Consider the following 22,594-nt stretch of genomic DNA (forward strand, 5'->3'; position numbering starts at 1 on the left):
TGCTGCTTAGAACAGTGCCTGGCATATAGTATGTGATTAATAAATACCATTATTGTTATTATAGGCAGCTTGGCTTAGGACAGTGGAGGCAGGGAGCACTGTGTTCATTCAGTCGTATTTATTGAGCGCTTACTGTGTGAAGAGCACTGTACTAAGCGCTTGGGAAGTACAAGTCGGCAACATATAGAGACGGTCCCTACCCAACAATGGGCTCACAGTCTGGCTGTTTCTGTTTTCTTACACAATGGGCTTCCATGAGTCGTCCTTCAGGGTGGGAAAGGAAGGGGCTTGTGGGGATGGGGAATTGGCCAGGTGTTCTTGTTGAGTCTGCTGGGTTGCAGGCTGAGATGTGTATGCGGTCCTTTGGCTAGCAGACAGTGAGACCCCTGGGCAGCGATTCTCCGCTAGAATCAGGAGATGTTTTGATCTGAATGGAGAATCTGGGCGGACTGATATAGCCCTGTCCAGTCTGTACTCATCTGGCAGGTCCCGAGCCTGCCAGATGTTGCCAACTTGTACTTCCCAAGCGCTTAGTACAGAGCTCTGCACACAGTAAGTGCTCAATAAATACGATTGATTGATTGCTTCAGGATGAGGGCTAAGTCAGGTCCAAAATCTCTGCTCCAGATTCAGGCTAGACTTGGTTTCCCAACCTCATCCTCCCGCATCACATGCTCCTTCTTATTGCTGCATTCACTTTTTAGGGCTTCTGAGAGCCAGAAGAGCCCTATAGTCTAGAGAAGCAGCTTGGCATAGTGGGTAGAGCATAGGCCTGAGAGTCAGGAGAACCTGGGTTCTAACCCCAGCTCTGCCACATGTCTGCTGTGTGACCTTGAGCAAGGCAGTTTACTTCTATGGGCCTCATTTACCTCATCTGCAAAATGAGGATTAAGAGTGTGAGCCCCATGTAGGACAGGTTCTGTGTGCAACCTCATTAACTCATATCTACCCCAATGCTTAGAACGGTGCTTGGCACAGAGTAAGCACCCAACAAGTACCATTTTTATTTTTTTGCAGTCCACAGGGGCTGCTCTCTGCCCAGAAATTCAACTCTCACATGCAGCACCATTGATCTGAAAAGCCCGAATCCCTTTCAATTCTGAATGGATCCTTTGTCCCACCCTGCCACTCTCTCCTGTCCTGGGCTAGGCTGAAGAAGTTTAGTTACTGGTGTCCACCTGGCACCTCTACATACCAAGCCCAGAGACCCAGTACGGTGTCAGGGCCCGTTTCCTCCTTGCACTCGCACATAGCTAGGCCAGGGGGTGGCAGCCCGGCTTCCATGGAATTCCCAATCCAGGCATCTTGGCTTGGGCTAGAAAAAACAGAAACAAGCATCTGCTTTCAAATAATTCATACTGGAACAGGTGCAGAGGCACTTATTGGTGCCCTCTTCCAGGTGACTCTGGCTCAATTGCAATCTGTCTCTGGCCCCCAGAATATCAGTAAATTTCCTTTAACTGTGAAGTTTCAGGTCAGGAATTATTTCTGGATTGTTTTAGACTTTTACCACAATTTTGAATTGAGAGTAAATGGATGGTATCCAACTTCACCCTTCAAACTCCACTCCTCAAAGACAATTCTCTGTCCACTCTCTCACCACAACATTGTGATGTTTCCTGGTACATATTCACAGGCTTCTTGATTCTGTTGGATTTCTTGAAGTCCCATATTGAGTCCAGTTGATTCTGGAGAGGGAGCAATTCTCTGCCCTTGTTTAGCAATGTGTAGTTTAACATCACATGAGAACTTTGATCCAAAGGTGTCCCTTTTACTAGCGCCTGTACTTTTTCATCCATTTTCAGCATTTTCCTTACCCCAACTTTCAGTGGGGGGACCTAGCCACATTCTGATACTTAGTTGTGTCTGCTTCACCCTCTTATGGACATCGGCAAAATAAGTGCCCTTGGGTGAAGAAAGAGACTGAAATATGGGTTCAATTACGTCCCCACCGAATGGGCATTATAAACACAAAGTAGCAGCTTCTCTTTCAGTATTTATTCTCCAAGTGCCAAAAAAACCCTCCATGCAGCAGAGAGCAGTTAACAACAAGTTTATCAATTTGAGCAGGCCAAGTGCACAACTAAATGCATGTGAAACTTAACAAATCCCACAGGGAGCTGGCGGGAGGAATTTTCGAGTCCGTGTCGAGTTACTGAGGTGCGGCATGGCGGATTGAACTTAATGCCTTAGGCAAGCACAATCAAATAGAGACAGTTTGAGATTTTGCCGGGTCCTCGAAGGGATCTACAAGTAGTCCCCGAACTAAAGCTCTCAGGCAGGAATATAACACTATAATGGGCTTTCTCCAGTGAATAACCTTGGCAGGTTATTTTGGTTTAAAACAAATCTCTGTAAGATTTGCTCACTGAAAGATTTGTAACCATTGAAAAATATATTTGAAATTTGACTTTTTTTTTCCACAAAAGGAAGGAAAAGCTTATAAAAGCAATTTCCTTTAGGTTTTTTTTTTATCTCCAAAGGTCAAACTGAGGCACTTTAAACCAAAATTGAGGCCGACTTTAGTGTGTTATATTTTGGGAAGAAAAGAGGAAAAATTCAGTTCCACAAAATTTTCCAAGTGGATTCTTTCTGTGCCAGACCATTTAAAACCTAGTGGAACTAGGATTTCAAATTCTAATTGTAAATAAATCTGGGCTGATGTGCCTTTCAAGCAGGTGCCCTGGAACATGCGAGCTGCATTTTTTTTTTTTTTAATTAAGACTGGAAGTAGAAAGAATATTTAGTACCTATGTAAGTAAAATAGATTGCTCACGGGAGGAAAGTGTGATGTAATGGAATGGATTCAATAGATTCCAGTTATGTAGTGTCCCCTCCCCCCCAATAAGGTATTCCACCCTCCATTGTTCTAATGTTCTTCTTTGGTACTCTGTTGCAATAGCACAATTGCATTTTAATGCTGGTGTTTTCTTACAGAGCTCTCTCACTTCCAAGATAAGGCTGCAGTGTTATTTGGGCTTAAACATCTCCTTCTGACTCCTCCTCAAACTTTGAAGTATTTGGACTGACTAAATGATTAAAGCCTATTTCACTTTAGATAAGGGCATATCTAATAATGATGGTATTAAGTGTTTACTCTGTGCCAGTAGTTGCAAGATAATCAGTTTGGCTAGAGCCCATGCCCACAGGGAGCTCACAGTTTGAGGGCAGAATAACAGGCATTTTGTCATATTTTACAGATGAGGAGACAGAAGCACTCAGAGGCTAAATGACTAAGGCTAGAGAAGCAGCATGGCTCAGTGGAAAGAGCCCGGGCTTTGGAATCAGAGGTCATGGGTTTGAATCCCGGCTCCACCAATTGTCAGCTGTGACTTTAGGCAAGTCACTTAACTTCTCTGTGCCTGTTACCTCATCTGTAAAATGGGGATGAAGACTGTGAGCCCCCCATGGGACAACCTGATCACCTTGTAACCTCCCCAGTGCTTAGAACAGTGCTTCGCACATAGTAAGCGCTTAACAAATACCATCATTATTATTATTAAATGACATGTCCAAGAACATACAGCAGGCAAGTGCTAGACCTGGGATTAGAATCCAGGTCTCCTGATTCCCAGCCCCCAGGTTCTTTCCGCTAGCTCACTCTGCCTCTCCAGTCTCTTTAGCTTTGATCAAGGTGGTCAAGCCTCATGAACTACATTCCTGCAAATAAAAAACATAAGATGGCCAAAAATTATAGATTTTTTTTTAAGTCCCTTTAACTGGAATGGAGGGCAGGTGTCCCAGGGAGTGGGAATGAGTGGCGGGGACCCATGCATTGTAGTCAGACTATAAAACAAGAAAGAGGGGAGTGATCTTGTCCTTTGAATCCATGTGGTAACTATAGAGGATGGGACATTTGCCTTCCAAGTTCCAGACTACAGTAGTGAATACAATAAACCATTGACTCCACTTACCATTAGGTGAGTGGAGAGTATGAAATGATTGGTGAGGGTATCTGGTACTATTTTGTTTACAGTTAACTGGAATCCTACCAAAAGATAAGTAAATTTGACCCCAGGACAAAATAAATCCATATTGTTTAGCGTTTTTACTATGAAAGTCACCAAGTTGAGGGTACTCTTCCAGAATATGCCGGGGGAGGACTTAAGCTCTCTACTTTTTTTTAAATCATGGTGTATCGGTCATGTAACTTAGCAACTGCATAGGCCTTCCATCTCTGGGAACGTTTTGCAAAGGTTATGAAACTCCAGGTTTGGACAGCAGCACACTTCCTGCAGATACAGGCCTTTTATGGACTATTCTTCAAGGTCATAAACAGTCGGGACTGCAGGCATTCCCAGTCAGAGACTGATACGGGCCTGCAAATTGCTACATTCAAGCCAACTCATCAATGTAGCATATTATGTTATACATACATACGTACGTACAATGTAGCATGCTGAGAAGCAGCGTGGCTCAGTGGAAAGAGCACGGGCTTGGGAGCCAGAGGTCATGGGTTCTAATCCCAGCTCCACCACTTGTCAGCTGTGTGACTTTGGGCAAGTCACTTAACTTCTCTGTGCCTGTTACCTTATCTGGAAAATGGGGATTAAGGCCGTGAGCCATATGTGGGACAACCTGATCACCTTGTATCCGCCCCCCAGTGCTTAGAACAGTGCTTCGTACATAGTAAGCACTTAACAAATGCCATCATTATTATTATTAGCAAGACGGCATACTCGGAGTCGAAGTCAATACACCTGATGGGGGTGGTGGTAGTATCAGTATTCATTAAGGTCATACTGTGGGCTGGGCATTATATTAAGTGCTTGGGTAAGTGCAAAATAATTCAATTATGGTCCTTCGGGAGGCTTGAAGTCCAGCTGGGGGTGGTGACAGACATTGCAGGAAGGTCTTGAATATGATTATTGTGACTCAGATGGAGGTGGAGTAGCTTAAAGGTCCGCAGGTAAGTATCCTGTTCTGAACTAAGCTTCTCTCACGACTCTTCGGCTGAGTTTCACACCCCCAGTGCATTTATATGGAAAACAAAGAAGCATGAAAGTACTAACCATATGAACATGGCACACAGTGATCAGAAGTGGAGTATTTCAATTCTCATAGGCATCATAATCGTGAAATTGATGAAGTCACTTGGCAGAGTGTCATTGCATTTGTAACGCTTGGCTTAGAAAAACTTATGGGGACTAGAGCATGCTATTGGGTGTTCTTACATGAAGAATGGGATGATTTAAATAGCAAAGGAGTGCATATTTTGTTTAATTGGAACACATCTCTTTGAATACAGTGATACTATGGATTGTATGGAAAGGAGAGAAAATAGACCGGTGGCACTTTTCCGCTGTGTTGAAAGGTGAGCCCGTATATACGGTTGTATTTAAGTGGATGGGGAAGTAGAGTTATTAAGTGAACATCAGGCAGTGCTTTTAACCTGGCCTGGCCTGTTCTTTGTTGGTGTGACTTTTTGATCCAAATTCACCGTCCCCTTCTGCCTTTTTTTTAAAGGCAAGTGTCTGTGAAACTTTTGCTCTGTAAAAGATGCTGATATGTTTTAAAGTGGGGTGGGTACCATTCCCATTAGTCACTTCTGGGGTCATACTCAATTATTTGGCTCTTGGGAACTTGGACCAGAAGTGGTGATTCAGTGAATATAGTTGGCTCACTGGAGGAGGAGCGTGGTTAAAAGACTAGTCCAGAGCTGGATTTGCATGATACCTCTGATCTAATGGCCTTGTTCTAAAATGGGTCAATTTCACTCTGTGTGGACAAGCTAACTTCCTAAGTAGTGTCATTCTGGCTCCTGGTCTTGCCACCATCTGGCGGGGAATATAGCCTCCAATGATCTTGGAAGAACTCTTGGGCTGTGGGTGGCTGGAGATTAGGTCTTCGGGCTTTTGGGACTGGTTTCCTCAGGCAAAGGGATGCTATCTGTACTTGGTATGTAAGGTTTCAGGGTTCTAACAGGGTGCCCCATAACACGTCTTGCCTGAGGGTGAGGTTCAAGACTGTTCCAAGAAGGGAGACCTAGCCTTCAGTTGTGGGTTTCCACCCTGATTTCCAGGGTGACAGCTGTGTAAATGTATCAGATCACTATAATTCAGTGGCGCTGCAACTGGGTGGCCACAGATGAGATGTTGGCATGTGGGAGGTGGTGAGGGAGAAGGAGAGACTGCTTGGTGCAGGAGGGCTGTTTCATTCAATTGTATTTATTGAGCACTTACTCTGTGCAGAGCACTGTACTAAGCACTTGGGAAGTACAAGTCAGCAACAGATAGAGACGGTCACTACCCAACAACGGGCTCACAGTCTAGAAGGGGGAGAAAGACAACAAAACAAAACATGTAGACAGGTGTCAAAGTCATCAGAACAAATAGAATTAAAGCTATATGCACATCATTAACAAAATAGAATAGTAAATAGGTACAAGTAAAATGAATAGAGTAATAAATCTGTACAAATATATATACAAGTGCTGTGGGGAAAGGAAGGAGATAGAGTGGGGGGGATGGGGAGGAGGAGGAGAGGAAAAAGGGGGCTCAGTCGGGAAGGCCTCATGGAGGAGGTGAGCTCTCAGCAGGGCTTTGAAGGGAGAAAGAGAGTTAGCTTGGCGGATGTGTGGAGGGATGGCATTCCAGGCCAGGGGAAGGACCAGGGGCCAGGGGTCAACGGCGGGACAGGTGAGAACGAGGTACAGTGAGGAGGTTAGCGGCAGAGGAGTGGAGGGTGTGGGCTGGGCTGTAGGAGGAGAGAGAGGAGGTGAGGTAGGAGGTCCCTGCTCTGCCACTTGTCAGATGTGTGACTTTGGCAAGTCACTTAACTTCTCTGGGCCTTAGTTACCTCATCTGTAAAATGAGGATGAAGACTGTGAGCCCCACGTGGGACAACCAGATGATTTTGTATCCCCCCAGCGCTTAGAACAGTGCTTTGCACATAGTAAGCGCTTAATAAATGCCATCATTATTATTGTTATTATTATTATTAGGAGGGGGCGAGGTGATGGGGAGCCTTGAAGCTGAGAGTGAGGAGTTTTTGCTTGATTCGTGGTTCAGTGTTTTGGGGCCCAGTGGGTGTCGAGGGAAATGGATGGGCCTAAGGACAGTGATCCCACAGACCAATTCTCAAGCCACTAAAAGGCCTGTTGGACCATGTGGTCAGGTGACTAATCACTGGGGGTGGTTTTGGTTGGATGGATTCAATCTTTGATCCCCTCCCAGAAGGTCTTCCCAAAGTGTGAGCCCCACCCCATCCCAGGGAAAACTGGGTGCTTGGGTTTGGTTCTGGGGAGAACTCACTTTGTACTTGAGCCTTTCAGGGTGCTGAGTTTGGTCTAAAGCTGCAGGAGGGACACCCCACCCCCCCCCCCCCCAAACTGTCATATCCTTCTCGGGTACACCCTCAACAGATCATCTGCACTGGAACTAGACATTCACACCCAAATGACCAGAACTAGCTTGGGGATACTATGCAGCTGGTTGGCTGGGGAGTGCTGTTTTGGCTCGTGCTGGGATTGATAGTGTTATCTGCTCGTGAATGAATTGGTATTGTTGGTATTGTTGCCGACAGTGCTCTGCACACAGTAAGCACTCAATAAATATGACTGGTATCTGATGGTATTGTTAGGCGACTACTATGTGCTGAGCACCACTTTAAGCATGGGGGTAGATACAAGGTAATCAGGTCCTACTTGGGGCTCACAGTCTTAATCCCCACTTTATAGATGAGGTAACTGAGGCACAGAGAAGTTGTGACTTGCCCAAAGTCACACAGCTGTCAAGTGACGGAGCCGGGATAAGAACCCATGACTTCTGACTCCCAAGCCTGTGCTCTTTCCATTGAGCCATGGTGCTTCTCTTTGCTCCTCTCTCCATGCCTCTCTCCCTCACCTCTTCCCTGGGACTGGACTGAACTGGAGTCAAGTGACTGAGAAATTTTTCAAGTTGCCAAATGAGTGACCTGAGACATTGGAGATGTTCGACAAATTCTAGCCAAGACTGAAGGCTAGCATCTGAAAGACCCATGTGGCCAAATTCATACTTGGTGCATTGTCACTAATTAAGTGGGCTCTGACTTTCCAGACAGTGTCCTTATTTCAGTCAGACTTCAAACCAGATATTGTCTAATATGAAGAACAAGAGTAGAAGTTTTTTCAAGCAGGATAGCCTAGTGGAAAGAGCGTGGGCCTAGGAGTCGGAGGACCTGAGTTCTAACCCCTGCTCTGCCACTTGTCTGCTTTGTGACCTTGGGCAAGTCACTTAACTTCTCTGTGCCTTATCTGTAAAATGGGAATTAAGGCTGTGAGCCCCTTGTGGGACAGGAACTGTATCCAACCTGATTAGCTTGTATCTACCCCAGTGCTTAGGTCAGTGCCTGCTACATAGTTACCACTTAATATCATAAAAAACCCTTGTGAATTGAATCTGCATCACTTTACAGCAGAGCCCAGTTGCGTGTGGCTCTTTACTGACTTGGTCTTCAACTTAGTAATGGACCCTGGGTGGCATTTACAGGTTTATGTGTTCTGCCCCATGCATGGCCTAATTCTTCCATGGCTCCCAGGCTGTTACATTTTGTGGGGAGGCCCCGGCACGCAGGTCTTTTTTTCCGAATTGAAAGCATAGCAGTCACTATTTGGAGATCAAGACTATTAATACAATGCTGAACTTTACTATTAGCGAAAAAAGGGGCTACATTTCAAAGTAAAACATATAGTAGATATTTTACCTCCAAATAGCCTGCTTATTGTAGAACAGCTATTAAAAATACCTCCAAACTTGTTACACATTTCAGCTGGCTAGTTTTTTCACACCTTTTTTTTGTTTTGCAAGGCTCCCCTTAGATCCTGACCATGTGTTGCAGACCCTAAAAGTCCTTATGTTAATTTAGCCCAGGCTCTTTGCTGTTCTGACGTTCACTGAGCATATTTGGTGTACATTGGTGGTAGAACTGATTAATTTCCTTTCTGGTATTCTCTCATGAACTTCTGATATTGAGCCTTAGGTATTGCACTTCAGATGGGAGAAATAACCCACAGAGAAGGATAGATTTGATGTCCCTCTAAAAACGTGGCCATTACAATGATTTTAACTTCTTTAGGTTATCCGCTGATTTTAAGTTTAGGCAGAATATCAATTCAGAGCATACTGGAACATCAAATGATCACCAACAGATGTTAAAAATGGGTCTGTCTAAAAGCCAGACACCAGAGGTGTCAATGGGAAAGCCGGACTTGGAACTCAGGGTCCACAGTTCATTGATTTGCTCCTCGAACTCTGTGCCCTGCGAAGTGTGTCTTGGGGCTGAGGGAATGGCCTAGGTGGATTGTTTCTGCAACACAAAATGGTTAATATGGTATGTGCGATAGGGCTAAGCGTGGCGGTCCACACACCTGGATTTGGGTCAGTGGTCCATCATTGCTGGTAAGATGGTGCTGTTTCTGTGGGGGAGAAGGGAAGGAAAAAAAATAATGGGGACATTTGTCTTCTTGATATATGCTTATGCCTGAAAAATGAAGCCAGATCTGTTTAAGATGGATACTTTGGTCAAATGATTAAATTATGAGCCATTCCACATTTTTTTAGGAACACATTGCACTTTTTGTTTTCCTGTGAATTTAGTAAAATCCTCTAGATTTTAAAGTACTAAGTTGTTGTTTTTTTAATTGTAGGGATATAGGGAAAAAGGGCTCAGTTTGTATTCACAGTCATGTGATGAATCTTAACTCTGGTATTCTAGGCAATGACTGATTTACCTGTTTAGAGCTTCTAGAAGCAAGAAAAAGATGAGTCTCTATGAGGGTATCACATTAGTAGGATAGTGGGTTGTGACTTTTTTCTGTGCTGAAAGGAGGATCGCCCTAATGTGGAATGTCCGTGGTGGATACTTTCTCTACAAAATCTGAATTTACCAATCAAAAAACAACTGTTACCAGAGGTGGATTGACATTCAGGTGAATAAGTATCCAAATAAAATACTGGGAAGACTACAAATAAAGTCTGATGTTTTTTGAAAAAAAATTTGTATTCAGTCGAACTAAAGGGCAAACAATCTGAACTTTAGAATGGTGTAAAGGAGAAATAATGCTTAGAATAAAATTTCCTTGGAATTATACTTTGGACTAAAGTTATGTTTGTGTTGGAAATATAAATGAGGCAGAGAGGGTGAAGAATTCACATTTGCTTATTTTCAGAGTTGATTAAGCATATTTTATAACATCAAATAATTGAATTGTTTTAGGTAGAACTCATTGTTAGGCTTATATTGGCTGTTTCCTGTTAACTTTTTCGATTTAATCTTGCGAGCTGGTTTTTAAATTTCCACTGAAGTGTAAATAACTAGTGAGTTCATGTTGATTGATAATGTTTTCCATTCTCATCATGCAGTTTGTGAAAGTCTGAAATGTGAGCCATATTAATAATAATAATAACTATGGTATTTAACCACTTACTATGTGCGAAGCACTGTTCTAAGTGCTGGGGTAAATGACTTGCCCAATGTCACACAGCTGACAAGTGGTGGAGCTGGGATTAGAGCCCACAACCTCTGACTCCCCAAGCCTCTGCTCTTTCCACTAAGCCATGCTGCTTCTCTATGATATGAGCCATGATAACACCTTAGTGTATTAAAATTAAAATGCATCATATTTGTCCACTTAAAAGAAGTAACCAGTTGAACTTGTGGAAAGATTGGTTCTTGTTTTACATTGGGCTATGCACATTCTCTCTCAAAAGAGTAAGTGATGAGAGAGCCTGAGTTTTAAAAGGATGAATTGGCTGAATGCAAATTCTATGAGGTTAGGGAAGTTTCTACTGTGATAAATTGACTTCCTAGAACGTAGACATTTTACAAGTACAAGAAATACAATTTTCCATATTGGACTGTGTTGTTGAGCAAACTCTGATTTTAGCAAGCCAATTCAATGGTGTGAATTTGTTACAAGAAAGGGAAATTTTTTTCTTTACACTTGAGGCACTTCCATTGTAGAAGACATCCTTTTTAAAGAATTTAGGTACAGTGAAGAAGGCAACTGCAGCATGTCATAGTGGATAAACTATAGGCCTGAGTGTCAGAAGGATGTGGGTTCTAATCCTGACTCCACCACTTGTCTGCTGTGTGACCTGGGGCAAGTCATTTAACTTCTCTGTGCCTCAGTTTCCTCATCTGTAACAAACAGGGATTGAGACTGAGAGCCCTGACTGGGACAGGGACTGTGTCCAACCCAATTATCTTGTATCTACCCCAGCGCTTAGTACAGTGTCTGGCACATAGTAAGCTTTAACAAATACCACAAGTAGTATTATTATTGCCTTGCAGTCCCCAGCTAGTGTGTACAATGGTGCAGGAACAGATAAGTTCATTTCCACCTCAACTCATACACAGAGTGAAGTCTTTCCCCATCTCACCCCTTGAGGAATTACTAAGATTCTCAGTTTACTTCAGTTCCTGCCTGGTTTAAGTTTAAGTTAAAACTCTTAAGCCTTGCAGTATAAGCTTGTTTTGAGTCTGCAAAACTAAAACTTCCCTGAAAATTTTATTGAACTGAAAGGGATGCAAAGTGTTGCGGACTGCGGAGGTCCCACCTATTTGCAAGGGAGATCCAAGTCGCTCTTGCTCAAGAGAACTTAGTGTTTGACCCATAACTGTGCTTCACTCAACAGGCAATTATCATTGTAATTAGTGATTAAAGGACAGCCATTGTACTCTAGCTGCTTTATCATAATAGCCAAATAATTTTGTATTGAATAAACAATGTGAGAGAAACCTCCTCTCAGCATGTTGTCATTAAGCACCCCCCCACACTCCCCCTTTGAAAAGGAGTAATTATAACTGCTGGTCTCCCCCCCCCCCCCCCCCCAACACACACCAGTGACCAGCTTTCTTGTGGTACGTTTTTCCACCCCCAATATCTTTTGGCCTTGTGTGGCTTGTTTTAAAGTTCGGAGAAAGAAAACTCTGGTAGTCTGGGTACCTCTCAAAGGTGTGTGGCTGTGAGTGATTGATTTGCTGAGCATCGGTGGAACTAGGTAACTTGCATTATGACTCTGATATCCCAGGTAATTGATGCAAGTCCTTTCAGAGCTTCCTGAGATTGAAATCAATATTCATTTAGAGTGCAACAGCTGTAATAAACTACATTCCTTTTGTAAGCAGTGGTCTACTTCTTTCATAAGGCAGCAGTTAGGAGTGACAGATTAACATTTTGGTCCGGCTAAGGGACCACGGCTATGAACACTGTCTTCAAAACAATCCAGTTCAAACACTTGGGTGCACAAAATTAACTTTTTGATTTTGCTACGGAAACACTTATTTTTCTCTTCCTCAGTATACGAGACCCACTTCTGACCATGGACCTTAACCAATGTAGGAGATTGAGAATTTGGTTCCTTTATGCATGTTTTTGCTTCTCACTAATATTGTCATATCCCTCGGGTTGGGGTGTATGTGTGCAGGGCTCAAGGCTGATTGCCATAATTTGCATCTGCATTTAGCATCAGTGACTAAAATCCGATTCTTTGTTTAAAAACTACAATTTCACATCCCAGGTATGCATTTGCATTCTCTAAAAGAATGAAAAAATGGAAAAAAGCAGTTCTGTACTTAAATTGCCAAATGAATAGTGAAAGCATGTAGTGTGGCCTCCAGAAAGTTATTTTGAAGGGTCAATCTTCATACAATTAATGTTGAAATATCATTTTAGGGGCAAAAAACCTCTGCAATTAGCACTGTGAGGGGGGAAGAACCTAAATAATCAGAAGCATAAATATAGGATTGGGGTTCTGCAAAGCCTCTAAGATTTTCTTGTATACGTTTCCCCCATGGATTGTTTAGGAGTTAAGTATTTTAAAAGTGAAACGAAGTTATTAGAGTGCATTTAAAATGGATACTAAACAGACTCTCTTCAAGTGCATATCAGGTCTGAACCCCTAAAACAGTGGAGCTAATTACAGTGTCAGGGAAACATGAAGGCTGGGATTATCCATAATACAGACCAAATAGGTGTATTATGATTGTTTTATGGGATCTGTTGTGCTGATGGGCAAAACCTTAGTCATGTGTTTTCACAGTCCAGTTAAGAAGATAGACATATAAATTGAAAGCCTTCAGGGCCTGGTATTGATTGGCGTTCCAGAATTTCTCTCCCTCTCCCTTTTCACCCTGAGGCACAAGCACCCTCTTAGTAGAGGAATTGCTTTTCATCAGGCCTCTCTTCTGTAATTACTACCCCTTGTTCAATGCTCCTGGTGGGATCATGTACCCAATGTTAGATAAAAAGAGAAGTGCTTGGGGCAGTGCTAGTCCCCTTAAGAGGACAACCTCTTAGGTTTAAGCTCTCAATCAGCAGTTTGGCCTAGTGGCTAGAGCACAGACCTGGGTGTCAGAAGGATCTGAGTTCTAATTCTGGCCTCGCCACTTGTTTGAGTGACCTTGGATAAGTCACTTTACTTCTCTGTGCCTCACTAACCTCATCTGTAAAATGGGGATTAAGACTGGGATTTGGACTGTGTCCAACCAGTTAGCTTGTATCTACCCCAGTGCTTAGTGCAGTTCCTGGCACATAGTAAGAGCTTAACATATCATTTAAAAAGTCAGTTCTTTGTCCTCCTTACCCTCACAATTCCCACTACAATCCAGCTCCCGTACTTTGTTCTTTCTTCAACTAACCTACTCACTCCTCATCTTTCATGCTTACTTAGCAGATCACTGCACTTCCCATCTTCAAAACCACTCTGACCTATCTCCTCCAGGAAGCCTTCCCTGACTATTCCCTCATTTCCCTCACTTTGGCAAGTTCAACACTTCTCCAGCACCTAGACAACTGCATACGCGCTTTGGAAGAATATGCCTAATGATGACATTTATTAAGTGCTTACTATGGTGCAAAGCAATGTTCTGGGTGCTGGGGAAGTTACAAGGCAATCAGGTTGTCCTATGGGGGGCTCACAGTCTTCATCCCCATTTTACAGATGAGGTAACTGAGGCCCAGAGAAGTTACGTGACTTGCCCAAAGTCACACAGCTGACTGTTTGCAGAGCCAGGATTTGAACCCATGACCTTTGACTCCAAAGCCCAGGCTCTTTCCACTGAGCCACACTGCTTCTCCTAATGCCCAGCCCCACCCACAGTAGCAAGACTTTTCAGGGGAGCAGCACAGTCAAAACACATGCACTGTTTTGGTTATGAACAGGGTAAGCAGTATTTTCCTACTCTAAAGGTTTCAACAGCAATTGTGTAGCAAAATCTTGTCAGATCCAGGAATAAATGCACTTTTGCCAGTCTTGCACTCATTCTCAATTTCGTTCATTCAGTCGTATTTACTGAGCGCTTACTGTGTGCAGAGCACTATACTAAGTTCTTGGAAAGTACAGTTCAGCAATAAAGAGGACAGTCCCTGCCCACAATGGGCTTACAGTCTAGAAGTGGGGAAACAGACATCAAAACAAGTAAACTAGCATCAATATAAATACATAGAATTTATATATATATATATATATATACACACATCAAGACAAGTAAACAGGCATTAATATAAATACAATTATAGATATATACACAGATATACAAGTGCTGTGGGGTGGGGCACATTGTAGAGCAAAGGGAGCCAGTCAGGGCAATGATGTTGGGGGGGAGCTGAGGACTAGGGGGACTTAGTCTGGGAAGACCTCTTGGAGGAGGTGAGCCTTCAGTAGGGCTTTGATGGATTTGAGGAGGGAGGGCATACCAGGCCAGATGTAGGATGTGGACCAGGGGTCAATTGCGGGACAGGCAAGAATGAGGCATAGTGAGGAGGTTAGCCTCGGAGGAGCGGGAACTGGGATGTAGAAGGAGAGAAGGGAGGTGAGGTAGGGTCCCAAACCCACAAAATATTGGTCTGTTTCCCTCAGTAGATCCGTTGTGGTTACAGCAATCCTAGAGAGAAAGTAGCATGGCCTAGAGGAAAGAACATGTGTCTTGGAGTCAGAGGACCTGGGTTCTAATTCTGATTCTACCATGTACCTGCTGTGTGACCTTGAGCAATTAATTTCACTTTTCTGTGCCTCAGCTCATGTGTAAAATGGGGATTAAGACTGTAGGACAGGGACTGTTTCCAACCTGATTACATTGTACATATCCTAGTCCTTAGTACTGTGCCTAGCACATAGCACTTTACAAATACCATCCAAAGCAGAAGCAGCATGGCTCAGTGGAAAGAACATGGGCTTGGGAGTCAGAGGTCATGAGTTCCAATCCTGACTCTGCCACTTGTCAACTATGTGACTTTGGGCAAGTCACTTAACTTCTCTGTGCCTCAGTTACCTCATCTGTAAAATGGGGATTAAAAGTGTGAGTCCCACAAGGGACAACCTGATCACCTTGTCTCCCCCTCACCCCAGTGCTTAGAACAGTGCTTGGCACATAGTAAGTTCTTAACAAATGCCATTATTATTATTATTATTATTATTATTATCAAAACAAAACCACAGGCATCCCACACTTTATCCTGCTTGCTTGTCATCTCTTGGGGAAGAGCCAGTAACTAGCTCCTTTCCCTTTGAGAAGCATGTTAGAACTGTACAGTGGACTGTATTCTTGCTGATGTCCTTGGGTGAGTGACTGACATGCTATGCAAAACAGCTTTCCCTCTGGGTGTGGAGGTATATGCAGATTGTCTGAACGTTTTCCAGAAACTTTCCCTGTGGTTGTGAGGGGTCTGGGCTAGCCAGTCCATCACACCAACCTGCTTTTGCTCATGTCCTATTGGTGGTCAGCTTCAAATATGGCCTCCCATCCAGATCATCCCTAACTACGCCTCTGAAGCAGTCTGAAGCTTTTCAGAAAGAAATCGGTCGGGTTTATTTTTGAATGAAATGAATATTTTAAAGTCAAATTCATTATTTTTCCCCCCATGAGGCACGTTAACCTTTCTCCTGGGTTCAAAGTTGACCTGTAACATCACTTTTCTAAAGAACATCTCTTTTCTTTGCAAGGTGTACGCCAATCTCCATATTTCTTCCCTGATTCTTATTGCCCAATTTGACTTTGTCAGAAACAATTTTTTTCCTTTGTGCTCTGTTAAAAATGTGTTGGAGCTTTCCACTGCTGGAAATATAATTTATAAGGTGTTAACAGTTGCTGCCTTTCTTAATGTTAAATACGACAAGGGAGACTCTTGATCATTGGGGTTTACAAAGCTTGATTATTTTCATAGGAGAAACTAAGCTTGCTGTCTGTATACAAGTCACACTTTCAAAATCAGATTTCCAAGTTTCAAAATGTTAGATTAAAACAATATATTTCCTGAAATTGGGAGGAAATATTAAATAATACTGTCTTAGTAGCATCACTTTGTTGTAGAGATCTAGACAGTGGGCTTTATGTGTGTGCACGTACCCACACAAACACACACGTCTTTGATTTCCCTATGATACTCCGCCCACCAAGGCCACTCCAAGCTGCTTCTCCCCAGATGCCATCACAGCGGTACTGGATCTTATCTTCCATATCATGCTTGATTTGTGCCTGGCCTCTTTAAAAATGATGATATTTGTTAATCACTTACTTTATTCTAGGCACTGTTCTAAACATTGAAGTAATCATAAGGTAATCAGGTCAGACACAGTCCATGTCCCACATAGGGGGACGGTCACATCTTAATCCTCATTTTACAGATGAGGTGACGGGCATGGAGAAGTGAAGTACCCAAGGTCAGAGCAGACAAGAGGCTAAGTTGGGACTGGAACCCAGGTTTTGGAATCCAGTGTAGAAAAGCTGGGTTGTTGATACTTGTAACTCATTGGTTTGCTTAATTTGGGTGATGGTTAAAGCCAGAGTACAGAAATTTTTACCTGCATGTCCAGAGAGTCCAGTCTGTCCTCAGTTGAGGATCCAGCCTAGTTTTCCCCTCCTCTGCTCCCCCTGGGATTCTTGTGAGTTTGTTGCCCAACTTTCAGGCCTTTTGGTATTTTTCCCTTCTGACTCTGCTGCCTGTTTTCCCCCACAGCAGGGAGAGTTTCCACCTCTTTATTCCTCCTGCTAAGCCCAGCACATACATCCAAAATGCCTCTCTGCTTATGAGGTCTCCCTTCTGGCTTCCACTTTCCAGCTGGATAGGAATGTGGATGAATCAACGTAGGGGGTTTTACTCATTGAGTTTAAACCATCAACCAGTGGTATTTATTGAGTGCTTATGTGCAGAGCACCGCACTAAATGCTTTGGAGACTACAATGCCGACAGATTTTGTAGACATGATCCCTAGCCGCAAGGAGTTTGCAATTTAGTGCTGGGGAAACACATTAAAATAAATCATAGTGGATATGTCCATAAATGCTTTGGGGTTGGGGTGAGAATAAGAGTGTTTATGGGGCATAGGCCCAAGTGCCTAGGTGATGCTAACAGAATGGGGAAATGAGAGGTTAGAGAAGGCCTCTTGGAGTAGGTATTATTTTTAGTAAGTGTACTGTTAGCCCACTGTATTCCATTACCAGCCATTTTTTTTTACTATTATCTCAGTTACACAAACTATTATAAACAGAGACTATTGGATCCTTTTTAAAAATAACATTTGGAATCTTCTCACCTTTATTCTGTTTCAAATAAATTCCAGTTCTGATGGTAATTGCTGATTCTCTTCACCCTACCAACCGAGAAAATCCTGAATTCACACCACCACCTAATGTTTTCTTGCCTTTTTCGTTCCGCTATCGTTGGCAGCAGCAACAGCATTTACTGAGCAGCCATTGTGGGCAGGGGGCTGTATTCAATGCTTGGGGATACACTGTAGAAATAAAAGACATGGTTCCTTCCTTCAAGCAGCAAACGGCCTAATGGAGGAGACCAGTGGACATAAATTGCCAAACACGTAAGAGTAATAGGGTAAGAAAATAGATATGAAAGGTAAAAAAATAAGAATAGGCAATTATATATTTTAAAAAATATCCAAGTACATGGATACGTAGGTGGTTTATAGGGTGACATCGTTCCCAGGGAGATAGGAGAGTGCTTCTTAGAGGAGGTGGTTATTTTAGGAGGGCTTTGAAGGTGGGAAAGGATAACGTGGGGTGAGGGGACTTTTCCATACAAAGGCAAGCACATTAGCAATGGGTTGGAGGCAGGAGAGCTGTGAGACTGCAAAAAAGGCTGTATGTGGGCAGCTGTGGTGAGAGGGGTGTGCTCCTAGGACCAAGGCAACTCAAAGACCAGAAAACCCAAGAGCAGGCTCATAAACAGGCCCAAACCCAGCGGTCCAGCAAGTGCCGACAATGTGACAGGTCAGTCTCTCACACGCGGATAAGCTCTTACCTACAGGAATGTATTCTTCAAAAGCAAAGGACAGTGAAAGGAGTATCCTGCTTAAGATTCCCCCTATAAAACTGTTCTTCCTGCTAAGGGACTGTAGCCAGGATTAGTCCTTTGTGGTTGCATGCCAAGTGACCACCGAGACTCCTTCAGCTGTGGGGAAGAGTATGTATTAAATGTGATGCGGCTCCTGCCCATCCTTCCTGTCGTGTTCAGAATATCATTTTCTGTGTTGGAGCCAACCAATTCAGCTCTGAAGCTTCATCTCAAATTTAATCCACTCTTTTTGCTTGGGATAAGTGTGGCAATTAGCAAAGCTCAGAGAGAGATGGGAAAAAGTTCTAGTTCCCTCTATCTCTGATTTGAAGGTCCCACTTGCTCTGTTCTCTTTCTGAGAGAATTTTCATACGCTAGGACATCTTATCTTTGGCCAAGTAGCCAAGTCATTCAGAGGAAGATGTGTTTTTAAGCAGTCAGTCAAGGCGAGTGGAAATAATTTGTACATATTTATTACTCTATTTGTACATTTTGTTAATGATGTATATATAGCTATAATTCTATTTATTCTGATGGTATTGACACCTCTCTACTTGTTTTTTTTTCTATCTCCCCCTTCTAGACTGTGAGCCTGTGTTATTGGGTAGGCAACGCCTCTACATGTTGCCTATTTGTATTTTCCAAGCGATTAGTACAGTGCTCTGCAAACAGTGAGCGCTCAATAAATGCAGTTGAATGAATGAATGAATTAGAAAAGAAAACTGTGACAGCCTCTTTTTAAAATCTGATTAGTTAATTTTTGAATTTTCTGGCAGAGCCCCTGGAATGACATTTGAAAGCATTAGGAATGGAATCTCATATAGCAGGAAAGGTCCTCTGCAATACTCCATCAATCTTGTTGAACTTCTCTGTTGTGCAATTTCAAATTTTTTCTTATTTGGGAAGCTGAGAGATCTCAGCTTTCTTTTTTTTAATTAAAGCACATGGAAGTTAAGGAATGGGATCATCATTCCCCCCCCCCTTCTAGACTGTGAGCCCGCTGTTGGGTAGGGACCATCTCTATATGTTGCCAACTTGTACTTCCCAAGTGCTTAGTACAGTGCTCTGCACACAGTAAGTGCTCAATAAATACAATTGAATGAATGAAATGAATGAATCTTATTAGTCTAATGCTTATCACACCTTCAATCTAGTCACAACTGGTCTTGTATTATATTGTTTAAGACCTTGCTTTAGGAATTTCTACTGCTTAAACTGCTAGTCTGGAAGCTCTTCCAGAATGGTATTGTGCCTATTTGTTGTACACTCCCAAATGTTTAGCCACGGGTTCTGCACAAAGTACTCAGAAAATGCTGTTGACTGGTCTTTTCTCCCTCCTACTCTGCCTTTTCAGCATGCGAACTAACCAGGGGCAGATGATCTCCTAGAAGCAACATGCATATTAATCAGCAAATTGTAAGGCCCCAGATATTAATGATAATGACGTTATTTATTAAGCACTTGCTATATGCCAAGCATTGTAATAATAATAATGATGGCATTTAAGCGCTTACTATGTGTGAAGCACTGTTCTAAGCGCTGGGGGAGGATACAAGGTGATCAGGTTGTCCCACGTGGGGCTCACAGTCTTAATCCCCATTTTATAGATGAGGGAACTGAGGCACAGAGAAGTTGTGACTTGCCCAAAGTCACCCAGCTGGCAAGTGGCGGAGCTGGGATTAGAACCCATGACCTCTGACTCCCAAGCCTGTGCTGTTTCCGCTGAGCCATGCTGCTTCTCATTGTACTAAGTACTGGGATAGATACCTGATAATCAGGTTAGGCACAGTCTGGACTCTCAGTCTAAAGGGGAGAGAGAACAACTGGTCTTAGATTAAAGTCTAGGTCTTTGGGATTGGCATATATCTGCCTGTGCCTTATTGCTCCATCAGAAAGGTCCCTGCATGCACTTCCTCTTGTGCTCTTTTGGATAATGAGCTTGGCTGTGAAAAAGAAATTCTTCCAACAGGACATGCCAGGCTCTATATTCAGGCTTCCAGTCAAGGCATGGTTTGGTCATAAAATGTCACTTACCAGGCTTCACACCCGTGGCTCATGTTTTGACTCATTCTGGGCTTACTAGATTCATTCCACAGTTACACTGATGCTGTTCTGAAACTCCTCCTTCCTAACTCCCTACCAGATGGAAATGTGATCTTATACCCCGTAAATGTGAGTGCTTGCATGAAAGAGAGCATACAGTTTTTGCAAGAAATGGGGGGAGAAAAACCTACCTTATGTTGCTTCCTGACTAGGGAGCTTTATTTGTTTAAAATCATTTGGTTTGCTAGCATCCATGGGGTTTTAGGGATCAACTCTAAGACCCATACATAACTTTTCCTCATTAAATTGGAAAACTTTGTTGGACCTTATGCCCCCGGGCCAGGCTTTGTAGTTGGTTGTGTTCCCTCTAGATAGTAAGCTCATTGTGGCAGAGTATGCATCTGCCAACTCTGTTGTATTCTCCCAAGTGCTTAGTACAGTGCTTTGCACACGGTAAGTGCTCAATAAATGCCATTGGTCGATTCCCTTGGCAGGACTGTGCAGTTGATGGGACCTGATCAATCTTTCTCCTCTAGGACACCGCCCCCCACCAAACTCCTTGACATTAGAAACCCACACCAAATGTCCAGAGGTGTAGGGGACACATTGTAGCTCCTCTTTCCATTTTCCTCCCCCTGAGCTGGTGCTTCAGCAGCAGGCATTGAACCACATTTAGATGACTGTCAACCGCCCGTCCCCTGATTCAGCCTGGCAAGTTGACTCGTTTTCCTTCTGCAACAGCATAGAGCCTGTCTAAACTTGTGTGTTATTTCCTCCACTGCAAAACTGTGTGCGGGTGAGGCCCCTTAGAGAATGCGGTAACGGCCAAGACATTCAGTCAATCAACGGTATGCATTGAGTGCTTATTGAGTGCAAAGCACTGTACTAAGCACTTGAGATTCTTACTTGGAGGGTTACCCTGCTTATTTTTGCCAGGTGTTGTTGCATTTATTGAGCACTTACTATGTATCGAGCACTATCCTAAGCACTGGGGTAGATGTTGTCAAGCAGTTCTCTACCCCTATGAGGCCCCAGGGAATTGCCCTTCCAGATTTTATAACCTTCTGGTCTTCCAAGTCACAAATATTCGTTATATAAGTAGTAGCATTTTGACACCCATTAGGTGCAGTCCACTGCACGTCAAGGTGCAGAATGACAAAGTATGTTTCTGCATCCATTAGACCTAATTCTACTCCAGAGGACGGATGAATTGCTCAGTTTCAGCTCCTGAGCTCTTTCAGGAGTCTAGTCCTGTCTCATAGTGGAAATTATTTGCTAAATGGATTTTGGAGATCTAAAGGGAAAGTGGCAATTGCTTGGGAAAGACACTTCTCCCATGGTTTGTTTTGGGAATGGGAAGTGGGGCACAGAGTTCATGGAAAGAACTTGGTAGCTGCCTTTTGTTTCTATATTTGATCGAGGCGGATTGCGAATGAGTGTCGCTGGCGTAATCATGGTCTGAAAGTGGCGTGCCAAGGAAGAAATGAGGAAAGTGGAGATTTGCACATTAAAGAAACCAGTTCAAGTAATTAGTTGCTTCGCAGACTGGAAGCTTAGAATCTCTGGTTTGTGTGTGGAATTATGTCCATTATGCACTCCTCATTCTTTACCCACATAGTGGAGGAGGAATTTCAAGTTCGTGTAAAGCTTCCTTCAAGTTGCAACCCTGCTTGTTGCAGCTCAGCCCATCAAGGAACAAGCTAGAAATCCTTCTGATGTGCTTGGCAGTACAATATGAAATATTGGCATTACAACTTAGATGTGTGCATAGGTAAGGCTGTTACAAGTAGGAAGCAACCCTGCGCTTCTGGATTTCAGCCATTCGAGTAACAGCAGAAAGATGATTTAACTCAGACTTACATTTTTTTAGAACTAAATTTAATGGTGAGTCTGAGCTTTGTTTTCAGTGCTGCTTGATTAAGTTATGTAATGGTCTGAGTTGAGATTCATTGGCTGTTGAAATGGTGAATTTAAGGAACAGTTTAGAATGTCTGTCCTTCAGAATTCAAGCAGAAGGGTTTTCAAAGTGTTGAAAATGCTATTTCAACCACTTCTTGCCATTTCTGAAGCGTGTAATTCTTATTCAAATAGTTGGAGGGTTTAGCTTTAATACCCTGCTTTTAAAAATGTTTCAAAATCTTGTTTTATTCCCCAAAGATTTGTTTTTTGCTGTTGCGATTAGATGATGACAGCTAGCTGGCTTTTAAAATTGATCAGGAAGTACTCTGGCAGTCATTCAGTGTTGTAATAGCACTTTAATGGATATGAGCTATTCACCCAGAT

At 43.1% G+C, this 22,594-nt stretch overlaps 1 protein-coding gene across 2 annotated transcripts in view; it reads left to right on the forward strand.

Annotated features, from left to right (window-relative positions):
• The window catches only part of NPAS3 (neuronal PAS domain protein 3), a 686,751-nt gene that overhangs the window by 62,460 nt on the left and 601,697 nt on the right, over nt 1–22,594 (forward strand). The window contains exon 1 of one of the 2 annotated variants that reach the window (XM_038756402.1): nt 5,262–5,314. The exons of the other annotated variant lie outside the window; for it this stretch is intronic. Within the exon in view, the coding sequence (XP_038612330.1) occupies nt 5,265–5,314 (50 nt within the window). The 5' untranslated portion in view covers nt 5,262–5,264. Of the gene's footprint in view, nt 1–5,261; nt 5,315–22,594 lie in introns of those variants that run through there. 2 annotated transcript variants of the gene reach the window in all.

The sequence above is a fragment of the Tachyglossus aculeatus genome, chromosome 14 (genome assembly GCF_015852505.1).
Source record: "Tachyglossus aculeatus isolate mTacAcu1 chromosome 14, mTacAcu1.pri, whole genome shotgun sequence".
Classification (NCBI taxonomy): Eukaryota; Metazoa; Chordata; class Mammalia; order Monotremata; family Tachyglossidae; genus Tachyglossus; species Tachyglossus aculeatus.